The sequence below is a fragment of the Ascaphus truei genome, chromosome 8, assembly GCF_040206685.1.
Source record: "Ascaphus truei isolate aAscTru1 chromosome 8, aAscTru1.hap1, whole genome shotgun sequence".
NCBI classification, from domain to species: domain Eukaryota; kingdom Metazoa; phylum Chordata; class Amphibia; order Anura; family Ascaphidae; genus Ascaphus; species Ascaphus truei.
This window is the reverse complement of record NC_134490.1, coordinates 17,496,839-17,511,838: the sequence shown is the minus strand read 5'-3', so window position 1 is coordinate 17,511,838 and position 15,000 is coordinate 17,496,839. Positions and strand designations below refer to the sequence as shown.

The following is a 15,000-nucleotide window of genomic DNA, read 5'->3' as shown; positions in this document are numbered from 1 at the left end:
TGAGATTGCTGGTGCACCTCTCCTGGTCTCAGGCCAGACCAGGTTACTTTGGAGATGGTGGATACGCAGGACTGCACTGTGAGCCCACGACGCGGGGGCTGCCGAGTCCCCCCTCACCGATGGCGTCAGCCTCTTGAGGGAGCTCCAGCTGAAGTGTCTCCCTTAAAGACACTCAGTGGCTTGGGTCTGGTCCCAGACCGCAGGCCGCAGATCACTGCGTTGTGTCCTGTCACCGGTGCACTAATGCCATCTGTGGTGAGCTAAGAGAAAGCGTCACTATCTGGGGGCCTTCCCTGTAGCACCACAAGCTGGAAGGCGCTCAGGGCCTAACTGGGGCCTGCAGTTCAACTCTAGGCCTAGTCCAGGGACCTAGTCCAGGGAAGTCCAGCTCCCTGGACACTACCTACTCTGTTGCCTTCTCTGCTCCGACTGAGCGCGTGCACCGCTTTGCGCCAAACTGTATCTATATTGCTCCTTGCATGTGCCCCTAAGGCTCCTGGGACATGTTGCAGAGTCGTCTCCTAAGATGGCCGCCACAACTTTGGGACTGCGCATGCGCAACAACTCCAATGCGCATGTGCGCACATTCATGATGCTTCGCCGGTCCGCCGCAGAGCTCCGGTGCTCCGACACCCCGCAGCCGCCCCCCTCCCCGGCATAAGGGGTAAGAGGGGACCCGGCTACATCTGTTTGTTCATATTGCCCCCTTTTAGACTGAAGTACAAACAAATATGGCATGTTAGAATGCCATTGTTCAGGGCTGTTGTCTTGCCATCTGTGCCACTTAAGCAACAACAACAAAAAATTGTTTTTATTTGCTTGCCCTGCTTCAGGGGAAAAGATGTCTTGGAAGTGATCGTCCTGCAGTTGAAGGGAGTGAGCAGTTTAATTTGTTTCCACTTCTAATTAGGATCAGCACTGAACACATACACGAGCAGAATGTAACGCAAGTAGCATATGACTTGGATGAGTGGCTTGTAGAATGGAGTGTTCTAAATTGTAAGCTTTGGAGTATTTTAGAAGACTTACCCCAGAAGGGTAAACAAAATAAACTATTCATGTGTAAAGGTGCCTTTAGTTTTAAATAGCATATTCTCTCTCTCCCCCCCCCTCCCCAACTCCTTGTACCGTGAATCGTGAGAGGAATTTTGAAAACAACAACTTTTAAGAAAAGTATTCCTAACTCCGTGTTAAAAAATAAATAAATTTTTTTAAAAAAAATGGTGTATAAGTAGCGCTAAGGTGATAGTGTGGTGTGTAGTGACCTCTCTTATAGAAAGGATTTTCTAAAATGAGAATAGGCTGCCTGGTAAACAATGATGAGTACAAATCAAAATTACAATGGTGACAAAAAAAAGAAGAAACCGGCGCCTTACAAGTCCAAAATGAGTAAATGTCCTGGATATTCAATTCGAAATAGGGGAAATGTCCAATAGAGAAGTCCCTTCAATTCTTTTGACCAGGTACAGGTTCCTCCGTGTTAGGGCGTAATTTGAAAGAAAACAGAGAAAGAATATAGTGCAACACTGCCAGCAAATGGTGAAGGCTGACACTGACTGAGAACATGAAACAAGGACTGACACACTAATACATGACACACAACAAACAAACTAACTTTAAACAAACAATGACAAGGCTGTAAACAAAAGTAAAAGGAGAGCTTATTTAATACAAGAAATAAAACAATAGAATTGTAAATGTGCAATGGACAAGATGATCGCTGGTCCGGTCGGTTAAAACCAGGACCCTACTCACAAGATGGATGCAGTAGTCAGGCAATGAATAACGGCCGCTGGAGAGTACATGATCCTCATCCGGTCACACTGGAGCTTTCACCAACGTGCTCCTGCGTTTCTCCGCGTTCCTCGGGCGGTAACTCCATCACTTGGGGGCGGGCCTTGGGGAGGAAAGGACTTCCTGCTTCCGTTGCACGTCTGACGCGCTAGTCTCGTCGAATTGGTCAATTACAAGCTCTGAAGGTTTCCCTACGCGTTTCCTCCCCAAGGCCCGCCCCCAAGCGACGGAGTTACCGCCCGAGGAACGCGGAGAAACGCAGGAGCACGTTGGTGAAAGCTCCAGTGTGACCGGATGAGGATCGTGTACTCTCCAGCGGCCGTTATTCATTGCCTGACTACTGCATCCATCTTGTGAGTAGGGTCCTGGTTTTAACCGACCGAACCAGCGATCATCTTGTCCATTGCACATTTACAATTTTATTGTTTTATTTCTTATATTAAATAAGCTCTCCTTTTACTTTTGTTTACAGCCTTGTCATTGTTTGTTTAAAGTTAGTTTGTTTGTTGTGTGTCATGTATTAGTGTGTCAGTCCTTGTTTCATGTTCTCAGTCAGTGTCAGCCTTCACCATTTGCTGGCAGTGTTGCACTATATTCTTTCTCTGTTTTCTTTCATATTACGCCCTAACACGGAGGAACCTGTACCTGGTCAAAATAATTGAAGATACTTCTCTATTGGACATTTCCCCTATTTCGAATTGAATATCCAGGACATTTACTCATTTTGGACTTGTAAGGCGCCGGTTTCTTCTTTTTTTGTCCTAACTCCGTGTTGCCAAGGTATGAGAAAAGATGTTCCTGAAAAAAATTATATATGCGGGCACCATAGTAAGTGATTAATACATTTAAATTCAGGTGAAAACAGCCATATCAGTATGTTTTGAGGACGACAATAATATAATATGAATTGGGATGGAATAAAGCTACCTGAGTTATAGTAAACAACATATGTTTACAAGTCACTGAACAAAGCTGTCTAAGTCATTAGTGCTTTATGAATTGTGGACACTTGACATTACCAAGGCACCCGCATCTTTTGGCAGACAGGCTGTTATGGTGAGAGAGATCCTACCTTGTGGCCTACAATCCACAGCTCAGATTGATATGGTTAGGCATATTGCAATTTATTCTGCCTCATCAGTTACATGTTAAAATGTGGAATGAACCTAATACCCTCATTTCATCTTGCCCCTGCAATTTTTGCAGAGCTACAGCAAAGTTTTAGAGTACTAATTTTATGTAAAGGCAAACAGTATCTAGGAGACCATGTATTGCTTGTCATTTAAGATGACAGCTTTGTCACAATGTCACCTCCCAAATTACAAGATTATAGGTGGAATAGTTTTGAGTAAAATCATCACACAAGCTTTACACATGATTCTTTATGGCACCAATTTCTACCCGCACCCTTCTGAATGTACATTTAGATCGCTATTTCCCTGCAACATTTCTGGCTTACCTGTGTTTTGCTTTATCCCTAAGATTGCTCTGCGCAGGAAGTTAATAAAAATTCAGTTTCTGATAACTTAGACAAAATTCAATAAGGAGTGGGGGCAATGATAAAGAAGAGATCTGGGCTGTAAAACTAACCACATCACAGACTATCGTTTACAAAAAAATCCAGGGCAAACAAAAAGTTACAAATATATATATTTTTAGGGTGTTATTTACAGTATCTAGTTTTAACCTGTTGAACTTATTGTTGCTATTATTTGCTATTATTTTTCAGTGCATTTGTGAGAGGTAGTCTACATTAGCGTTTTAGAATGACAAAGATCTGTAGATTCGCTGTAGATTGTAATACCTTTTAGCAGACCAACATACGAGCTTGAAGAAGAAACCTCTGAGGTTTTGAAAGCTCTGTAAATTTAAATTTCATCTATGCAGAACTCATCACGCATTTCTCCAAGACCGACACGGTTACTAGAACTTTGAACTACTAAAAAGATCTTGAAAATGGTAAAAGTTTATACATTTATACATTAAATGCTTATGTATTTGAGACAATGAAACCGTTTCCGGTTTATGACTGGAGAGTGTAATAGAAATCTTACAGCAGGGGTGGTCGACTCCAGTCCTCAAGGGCTACCAGAGGTCAGATTTTAAGCTTATCCCTGCTTCAGGTGGCTCATCTGTGCTGAAGCAGGGAAAGCCCTAATACCTGGCCAGTTGGTAGCCCTTGAGAACTGTAGTTGTCCACCCCTGTCTTACAGGTAGGACCGTGCCAATGATTATCACAATCATTTAGCTTTTATTTTTATTTTTTATGGTGATATGCCGGGCTGCACATAAAACAAAGCAAGTTAAAATAGTTCTGGTCTAAAAAAAAACTTTCAATCTAATATTTGCCACTGGGGCAGGAGGAGATAAAGTGATTTAAAGGTCCACATGGAAGTGTTTGTTCTTGAACATAGATATGTCATGGTAGGAAACGGGCACTAAAACACGTGGCTTGTCTTGTACTATGCTGTAGTTGGTGATTTTCTAATATTTGTGTCCATTGAGCCCAACTTGAAAGTGTAACTTTTACATGCATCCCGGAAAACCTATATTGTCTGCATTGGTTCAAAGATGTTGATATTTGAAATAGGAATTCACTAGTGAAAACTATAATCTGTCTTTCATCAGACTTTAGGATGGTTTAAAAAGATAGAGTTGCCGCATGCTATTGTCAGATCTCAGGAATTGTATATGCTTTTATGAGTTTTTGTCATGCCACATATTTGTATTTTTTTAAGTTATAAGGAGCAGATGTATTTAACTTTTTAATGGAATGTAAGGGAAGGTCACTTAATGTTGTTTCTTTTTTAGTATAGTACAATTATGTAAGCTTTGAGTGAACATGATTATATCATTTTGTTGCGCAATATCTTATGATTATGGTGTCATCTGGCTCTGCCGTATCCTCAATCTTTCTTTGGTTTTGTTTCTCCTAGGTTCCTGATAACTTCTGGAGGATACCCCTTAAAAGAACAACGCATATTTTCTTTATGCTTACTAGTAAGCCTCATTGAATCGTGAAGATGAGGAATCTGGTATAATGGAGGCACTTTCCAAGTGACACTGAATATTTATTGAATACCTTCAAAATCATGGAGAATAAACGAGACCAAGTCGCACTGCACGAACGTTCATTTTGAGTGAAATAAACACATTAGTTAATGGCTGAAAATACAAAAAAGTACAAGAATAAGTTATAGAAATATATTTTTACAGTTAGATTTTTTTATATATATATATATATATATATATATATATATAAATAGTAAAAGCATTGACCTTTTTTCCACAATAATTATCTTCATCTCTCTTCTGAACATTTATTAGTACACATATTTGCTAATCTTCCTTGTTTTCCTTTTGAATCACTATTTTCTCCTTCTTGTCATTGAAAAGGCTGCGAGTTTACACTGGGAGGTGCGGCTCGCCAGTCTTGGCACAGCACCACGAAACAAAAACAGCACAGTAATTAAGTGACGCAGCCGTTTGAAATTGTGTTCCCTCTTTTAAATCTTGTTGCACACTACCCAGGGCTTTCCACTCATAAAAAAAACCCCACGGTCAGGAAGGCGCTCTTAAAGAACTCTGATTCGTATAACCTTTTATTCGAAACACAATTGAAATGTCAAAACAAAGTAGTAGGTCCTTGTAGTTACTTGCTGGAACCTGCCCTTCTTGAAGTGCTTTACAGTATATACTCCCCCCTCTTCACTCCACGGGGGAGCACCTAGTCATGTGAGAAGTGTTGCTGCTGTGTACTGGTGGGAGTGTCCTCCAGTGGATTTTGCTCGCCCGGATCCTTCTCTAGATGCTGTCCTGCATCATCCCTGGATTAACAGACCTGCTTTTGGACCCTGCTGGACATTGATAATCAATTGATCTGTGCAGACCATTGGAAGTAGCAGCCTGCAGTATTTGGGTCACTGAGGTTGCCTCTGCCTGAAGGATTTTTACAGACAAGCGCTCTGCTTTTTTTTGTTGTTGAAGAAAATGCGTTTAATCTTCTTTTCACCAAACCATTTCTACCTCTGCATCAGCATCACTTGTATCCTTCGCTCTTTCTCCCTGTATGGGTTGATTTAAAAGTCACATTTGCATCTTGCACCTCTACATTTATCTGAGCACGGAATGTGACTCTTGACCTTCCCTGTATGTTTTTAAGCTTTGATCTTTAGAAAAGAGCTCAGAACTTGTATCCACGGGGGCACATTGAATACCCCTGTGGTTTTTTTTTTTGCACTACACTGAAAGATGTCTTGGAAGAGAAATTATTTTTCTACGGGTCGAGGAGGAGTGCAGGAGATGTTTACTCCACGGAATTCCATATCCATTGCTCCAAGCAAAGGCCTGATTAATGAGCCCGGACAAAATAGCTGCTTCCTAAACAGTGCACTGCAGGTAAGGATGCTGGCAGCTGCTGAGCTCATGTTTAATATCTCTGCACATCCCAACAGCTAACCTTTTTTTCCTTTTTAGTCTTTAGTTCCTTTTAAAGGTGCAAGTCCATTAACTCTATTCTGGTCGTCCTAGGTACTCTATTTACCTGTTTTGGGGAAAAACATTGATTTTATGTTTTTTTTTTTTAATGGGGCCATTTATTATCAAAAGGCTGGTGTAACGGCTCCTTAGTAATGCAGATTAACATTTGCGATTATATTTCTGTTCAGAATTAGGCCTTTTGTCCAATTTTGCAATTTATAAAAAGCCCTATGGTGCAGGGTCTCTGAGACTACAAATGTACATTGCTGTCAGCTGTCAGCGCTATATATTTATATAAGAATATATATTATATTAAGTTGGACTGCACCTTTATGTTACACTAGTTCTTTTAAAATATTTTGCTACAATTGTGAACATGATGTTGATTCCCTTAAGGGCTCTGCAGAATGTTCGCAATTTAAATTGTACGTTTTAAAAGTATTTTCCTCCAATGAATCCTATATACTTGTGCATAGAAAAGTGCACGAAAGGTTAATCAGAGACAGACAAGGCAAATTGGAGCCTTCCAGCAAATACTGCTCCCCAGTGCACGTTTACATCAACATGTAAATATGGGGCAGCGAGGGATTGTGACTGCATATTGTGGCAGGTGTGGGTGGTACTTGCTATTATAGTGTATAAACTATGCAGCATGTTAATTTACAGGGGAAAAAATGTAGTCGTAAAGTATTCCCTTTTTAACGAACAGTGCACAAGTTTGTTTACTGAACGCCAAACCGTGTTGTTAAGTGTTATTGGATTTAACAATTTTGGCGCTTAGTGAATAAACCTTCTAGGCGCTTAACAATATCCCCTATACCTATTATTAAAAGATTTGCTTGAGATCAGGTTTTTTTTTACTGTCTGTCTTTCACTGAAGACAGCGGGGGGGGGCGGGGGGGGGGGGTTAAATATTCACTGCTACAAATATTTAACATTTTGTAATGCATTCTCTGTATCTCTGATCTGTTGAATGGAGAAGTTTTACTCCAAGAAGCTTGTCGGTATAAGATGTCAGACCGTTAAAAAGGGTATCGCAAACAACAAACATGGTTATTTTCTACACTGTTCTTAAAAATAGTATAATAGGCATTTAGTCATGTATGATACGAAGCCAATAATTGTATGTATGCGTGGAACAGAAATTGCCAGAAGTGTAGTGGTTGTTAGTCTCCTTAATAATAGGTAATATCGCCAGTGCTTTAGTCCAACTGTAACTATTTGCGTTAACAAAAATGTGCTCTTAAATTGAGTTGGAGGGGGCTGGAGGGAGGTTAATCCTTTTGATTACACTTGACTCAACGCAAAGTCTTCTAAACAATGCTGTTTATTAACCTTGCAGATCACTTTTTCTAAAGGAAATAGCACATGATGTAGGTTTTGTTGTTGTTTTTTTTTTTAAAGTTGCATGGTTCAAATGTTTATCCTTTTTAAAAAAAAAAACAACATGTGGCTATATGTCTAAGCAGTGGTAAGCCAAAAAGCACCTTACAGCCAATTCACTTGAATGGGCCATACGGTGACCTGCTGCCTAGCATCACTGAGTGATTATGGCCCATAAGGTGCTCTATTTTTATTAAGAGTTGTCATCTCGCTGATTTTCTATCTTAGCTTAATAATAACCCTGTATAACAGCGCTATATAAATGTTGTAACAAATAAAGAACGTATAATATGGATACTGTTGATGTAAAGAAAATGTTTGTGGTATTTTAGAAATATATAAGTTATCCATAGCAAACATGTTATTGGTATAGCCTGCTCACTGTTGCCTTGTAGAAATGTGAGTACAGTACAGAAGGGACAGCAGTTTTCTCAGCCTTACACAGTAGGAGTAGTGAGTGCCAGTGAGATGCAGGACATGCTCCACCCACTTCTCCCTCCCTTCACATTTTCACAGGCATCTCTCTCACAGCATCTAAAAGGCAGCCAAGTACCTTTTAGAGTGCTGCAGCATACCACAAAATAAGATCATTGCCACAGGAAGCACAACAATGCCTTTGAATGTCTTTTACCCACTTAGCTAGGGGTAGGCGGGTAATTGCACCAGTCATACAATCACTATAATGGCAATCACTTGACTTTTTGTCACGTAAACCAGTTGTGCTCAACACAAGCCCTCACGAACCCCCCCGCCCCGCCCCCTCACCAAACAGGTCAGTTTAAGGATATTTCAGCTTCAGCACAAGTGGCTCAATCGGTGGCTGTCTTCGATTTGTGCCACCGGTGCTGTCGCTGCATAACCTTGAGTTTTAATTTACGGAGACCTATATTCTTGCTTTTCATTCATTTCCAAGGGGCTCCCTTGCGGAGGGGACTGCCAACAGGTCAGTTTTTAAGGATATACCCTGCTTCAGCACAGGTGGCTGAGCCACACCTGCTGAACCGGGGATATCCTTAAGTCCTGACCTGTTGGGGCGCCTTGATGACTGGCGTTGAGAACCCCTGGTTTAATGACTAAAAATTCCTTGTAAACGTATACAATAGATTGTAATTGTGATCTTTTAAATTAATAAAGGCTCTCTTCCACTTTGTATCCTTCACCATAGAGGCATCCAAGATGATGAGAATTGGGGGTTCAATGGTTACAGCAGTAGTGCCAAATACAGCTGCAATTATTAATAACCTAATATATTCTGCCCCAAGCAGTCAAAAGGGAGTTCCTCCTCTGACCCTTTCTGCAAACTGTTTTAAAGATGACTAAGACGTCACCACTTATTCCACTTAATGATGATGTGAAATTATTTATAGCTGCATAGTTTGAAATCTGAAAGTGGGAAGGGCGGAGGGAACATTTGCCAAATTACTGAATATTTTCTTACTCATAGAGTAACCTTGGAGAAATACAGGCTCCTGAAAGACAAGCTGTTCAGAACACACTCCTGGTAATAAAACAATATTGTTCCAACTCGTGGGAATACGCTTACGTAGGAATGCAACAGAATTGTACTGTTTGCATTATCCCAAGCAAAATATTTGGAGTGACCTTTCTTCAGCTCGGTGACTGCGTTCTTTGTTTTAGACCACATTTTTGTGAAGGGGCTTTAATTTCATCCATCAGAAAACAAGTGTTTGGTGTAAGGGATAAGAATGTAGAATAATGCCAAGAAGTTATTTTCCAGAGTTATTTTTTGCAATTAACACCAACATTTTATATACTGTTTAGCCTTCTGTACAAACCAAAATTTGACATGTGGGTGCCACTGATTGTTTTTATTTTGTTCTGATGTAAAAAGAGACTCAGACTAGATAATCAAAAGAAAAATTGCATCTGCTTGCTGAATACCTTTTTGGCGGGAAGTCGCCAAGTGAAAACCATCTTACTTCTGACACATTCTAGCTGTTAACGTCTAAATAGAAAATATTACTATATACACAGAGCAGGGGTGGCCAACTTAAGTCCTCAACGGCCACCGACAGGTCAGGTTTTCAGGATATCCCTGCGTCAGCACAGGTGGCTCAGTCACTGACTGAGCCACTAATTGAGCCAGCTGTGCTGAAGCAGTGATATCCTTATAGTTGGTGGCCCTTGAGGACTGGAGTTGGCCACCCCTGACACAAGAGTTTCACACATAATCTGGGTTTAGTTTCTAGCTGTGGTATTGCTCACAGGAAAACAGTAAGCAAACCATTGATATTGCTGTTGTACTACATATGCAAAACGTATCACAACATTTTTTCATTGTGCTCTTTATCCTCTACCATAGGTATTGTGGCACCTGGATATTTTCCGGCGGAGTTTCCGACAGTTGACAACGCACAAGTGTATGGGAGACTCATGCATATTTTGTGCACTAAAGGTAATAAACTTGGCACAAGTATGAGTGGATCATTTGTTTAATCAGAATTTTGATGCTAATGTTAGGATTTTGCCAGGGAAAATTCCATGACCAATTGGAACACTGTGATAAAACTATAATTTTATGTTGTTTAAAACAGCTTGTTTTGTATGTTAATGGTAATATTTCTTTGTCTCTTACTGTTAAGGTAGATTTTATTTGAAGCAAAGTATTTGTATGTATGAATATCTTGATTTGTATAGCGCTTTCCATATCTATAGTGCTTCAAATCAGTCATTTGGAAGTTTACATGTGTTTGTAGCTTATATTGTGTACGTGTATCTGGGCCAGCGTAAGAAATATTTGAAAGCCTTGTTCTTGTAGTGAAAAAATCCAAAATGAATCCCTTCTTGAGGTTACAAGGTCTGGAAATAAATTGTACTGCATGTATAACTCAGACTGTATGTTAGGTTTGTTACATGGTGCAAAATGCCCTATTAAGTTTAATATCCATTAAAAAAAACATGTAAATGTATTGTGGACCACACAGTCCTGTAGCTCCTAGCAATAAAGGGCTTACCATAGGGATTTCTTCCCACGTCTTTATTCTGCTAAAATATCCATAACAAATGTAATTATTATTATTCCTAATGCTTGGTCTGTTTTTTACTGTACTGAACTTTTTAGACATATAGAAACCCATAGGAGTATGTGCTAACCTTCAGCTCCGTGACACCCCCTCTCCTCCTCCCCTCTCTTGGTTCCTGAGATTCTTACTGGTGAACTCTCCCTTCAAGGGAAACAAAATGGCTTCCAAATTTGAGGCCAATAACAAGTCACATGATCATCAGTTGTGGCTTCCTATTGGATGGTAATTTAAATCCTCTTTAAAATTCAGGAAGTCATACCGAAAACTTCTTTAGTATCTCAGGAACCTGGAGGGGAGGGGGGGGGGGGGGGAAAGCTGGAACAAATAGCACGGTTCAGCTCTGGATGACCTCTTAGTTTCAATCCTATGAAAAAAATGTGGTTCATTACAGGAGATTGCTCCTTGATATTGTCGAAACTCAGCCAGTCCTAGGAGAAGGAAATCTAATTTTCTATCAATTTGCATAAAATGATTATAAATCTATTGCTAGGTGTTCAAGGAAATATATTTTGCACTGGTGGTTATACCCAACACGCACATTTTTTGAGGAGCAATGAAATCAAAAGATGAAATGTTGCTCTTTACTCATTTCACAGTTTTTTAGCCTTTCTTAAACCCTAAATATAACCATAACATTTGTTGTTAAATTATCATCTCAACTCCACATGTACGCAGTTATCTAAGCTTGTCATTTTGACACGGTAGCCTTTCTTTAAATGTTGCACACGAATCCGTGGACTCTACAGAATTTAGCTGTTGGCTCAAGAGGTTACATTATGAGGAATTGACCTACTCCTTTTCTGAGGTTGCTTCCTTTCTGAATCATTTTTGTAATCTTAAAGGAGAAATCCGCGGGGCGACTCTGTATGGGGCTCCGGAAACCGCTCCGGCTGGGGGGGTCTAAAGTTCGAAGCTCCCACGTCACACGGGCCAATAGGAAGCCGCGCCGGATAATGTCACTGCTTCCTATTGCCCTGCATGGTCCGGCAGCTTTGAAAAGCAGCCTTTTACGTGATCTCTGCTAGCCGAGCGGAGTGGCTACCGCCGCCCCCTACGGAGACCCCCTGCTTCAATCCCATGCTAAAAATGATAAACAGCACTGTGTACTTCAGCTGGAAGAGATTTCACAATTCTTCAGTAATACTGTAGGTAAAAGAGTGCTGCGATTTGTCACCAGGTTCACAAACCGGCTGGTATTGAACGGAAATAATTGCGGAAAAAATAAATGTAAACGTATAATGTGGCTTCCTTTTTGTTTTCGTTACTACATATTGCGATATATTGGTTTTTATGTTTTAGTTTTTCTCTCCTTTTTTTTTCTATATTGATCAACGTTGCCTTAATGAGCTGTGAGTTTTAACCTCTTATCATTTTTAGGTTTTAGATCAAGTAGGAGATATATGAACTCAAAATTGGCAGCTTTTCTTATTATTTGATATGATTGTTATCTTTATGTTTCACTTTTTATATTACTACACACCAAGTGTATTTTGAATTTCAATTTTGAATACATATGGCATGCGTTTTATGTTTTAAGATTAGTGCTTTTTATGTATTTGTAATAAATTATTTTCTTTCATGGTACAGTACTTTTCAAGCGTATAAATTGGCAGCAAAGAGTTATTTCGCTGTTTGACCATACATTACTTTACAAATATTGGAGGAAATGCAAATAAATCAACGTTAAAAAAAAAAAAAGTAGTTAGACAAACCCTGTAAGTATAGTGAGAATGTGGTTAATCTGGATTCTTGAGTGTGACACAACAAGCTATAAAAATACAGATAGGCTGAGAAAGAAATCTAATCATGCTATGGAATGCACAGATGATTGATACATTATAATTAAAGCTCCAAGAAGTGTCATTTATTTTCATCTGCATTTATTTTGTTAAATGGTAATGAGCATTAAAAATGTTAAGAAGCAGTGAGTCAAAAAACTCGTCTTTGCAAAATAAAATATAATACAGTATGCACATGGCTTAACAAAATGAATGCAGAAAATGCTTTGTTTATTTAGCAAGAAGGAAACTTGGCTATACACAGATTCATTCTAAAAAAAAAAAAACGCAAAAATACAACTGTATAGAAAGCTGCTAAATAGAAACAGTTTTAGTAAGTTTAGTAGAAATCTGAAAATGTAACAATAATCCATGAAAATTAAGTTTCACAATAGAAACATAGGGAGCAATTCGTTAAGGTGTAATATTGTGGATTCTGCACTACCCCACAAAAAAACGAATCCGTACTACCATATTTTAATTACCCCCATGTTGCATTATCCTATATTGTAGTTTTGTAAGAGAGTTCAAAAATCCTAACTTTCTTGTTCAAAAGAATACTGCATATTTAAGTATATTTTGAAATACGGGCTCTAGAATGGACCCCAGGGGACTCCCCAGTTCCCTAGTTGGGGAGGTATTGTCAATTGAAGTTTGGGCAAAGTCAGTTAGGCTTGCTCATGATGTTTACCAAATACTAACAGGGACGGGCTCAAATGTCTGTGGAAGTGGGGGATCTCCTTTAGGAGGCATAAAATGTTGCTTTGTGTGTATTGTTGCCAAATTGGTGCTTTATAGCAAAAGTTAGGTTTTCAATGTGCATTTCCTGCACAATGTACATCAACACAGCCAATGATTTGGTACCTGTTTATTCACTGAGCGTTACTGGTGTAATGAGATATTCCATAGCTAATATTTGAGATAGCCCCATATTTGACATTGCATTCTCTAAGCTACCACAAGAATTATACATATATGTTCCCCTACTGTACATCGACAATTACATTTAGTTCAGAATTTGTATTGATATAGTAGATAAAGTATTTTGTATTGATGTAAATGTGTGTCCTGCTTTCAAATGTAAAACATGTATTTCAATTGTGTAAAATCTAAGTTCCTTTTGGTCCCTTTGTTCTCTGCTAATTAAAAAGTGGGGACAGTCTAATCCAGACGGCTTCCTTAGAATGTAAAACAATGACTGAGCTACTGTATAAGAATGTGTACTGTAGACACCCACTGTGTCTGTAAAACGGAATTCGTTTTTTTTGAGAGTGCAAATCATGTGAATGTAGCAGATACTTCTCAATCAGAAATGATGTTATACTTTATATACAGAAAAATGTACTAGGAAATTGGGCTTCATACATGGATTCATCACATTTATACCAGAATCCAAAAAAAAGGAAGCGTTTTTTTGAAATTGTGCAGATAAGTGCTTACCCTTTTGAATTATGTCGCTCAGCTCGGGCTCATCTGGGAATATATAGATATAGATATAGATATATAGCTATATATATATATATATATATATATATATATATATATATATAGATATATATATATATCTCAGGGAACCCATCTTCTTTCAAGTTGTTATTCACTAAACTAGTGTTTTTCAACCAGGGTTTCAAGGAACCCTCGGGTTCCCCGGGCATCCCTAAAGGGTTCCCGGCAATTTTCTGGTCATTTGAAAATTGTATCAAATACAGAAGAATTTACAATGCATCTGATCTCCGACGCGCTATTAGAGAGGGATGGGGTTCCTTACAATGCATCTGATCTCCGACGCGCTATTAGAGAGGGTTGGGGTTCCTTACAATGCATCTGATCACAGAGTTGCTATTAGAGATGGTTGGGGGATCCTCAAAATTTCACTTGGGGTTCCTTAACCAAAAAAAGGCTGGAAACCACTGCACTAAACTGTTGCTAATTGATAATGGCCATTCAGTCTTGCATGTGAGCTTGGTGGAGGTGTAGCCAAGAATATATCCCTTAATGTTCTGTGGTTCTAAATATTATAGAAAAAGTATCTTCGGATTTTTACAGCCGCATTACATCATGGAGGGCAAAAATGTACACCTCACCTACAAGGTGCACTCATACTAATACCATTTGCTATTTTTTATCCAATCGGCTTTCAAGTTATTTCATTTAAAAACACAACACAAGTGAAGAACTTGATTTGCTCCCTCTGTTATTTGACATGTGACTCATGGTAACTCCAATGGGCAGTAAATAAATAAAAACAAAGATAATCTTTACAAAAGTCTGTGCTGATGAGGATGTTGAAGTTTCTGAAATCATACTGTACTTTTATTTTTTATTCAAATAGATGAAAACATTTCACTGTCCCGCGGGCACTAATAAGAAATGTGAAGTCATTGTTAGGGGAGTGCAGCTTATTTCCTTAAAAGATTATGGTTATTTGCTATGTTTTTCTTGGAATTTCTTAAAACGACTCCATTGTGTCTTTCAAAAGGCGAAATACTATTTCAAACAAACTGGAGTAAATAACCGTCTCG

General features: G+C 39.1%; 1 protein-coding gene across 5 annotated transcripts in view; it reads left to right on the top strand.

Moving 5' to 3' along the window:
• USP54 (ubiquitin specific peptidase 54) overlaps window positions 1-15,000 on the top strand; it is a 126,098-nt gene that overhangs the window by 70,836 nt on the left and 40,262 nt on the right. For all 5 annotated transcript variants that reach the window (XM_075610623.1, XM_075610626.1, XM_075610624.1 and 2 more), the window contains exons 2-4: window positions 4,731-4,975; window positions 5,191-6,192; window positions 9,980-10,072. In XM_075610623.1, the coding sequence (XP_075466738.1) occupies window positions 6,046-6,192; window positions 9,980-10,072 (240 nt within the window). In that variant the 5' untranslated portion in view covers window positions 4,731-4,975; window positions 5,191-6,045. The remainder of the gene's footprint in view (window positions 1-4,730; window positions 4,976-5,190; window positions 6,193-9,979; window positions 10,073-15,000) is intronic.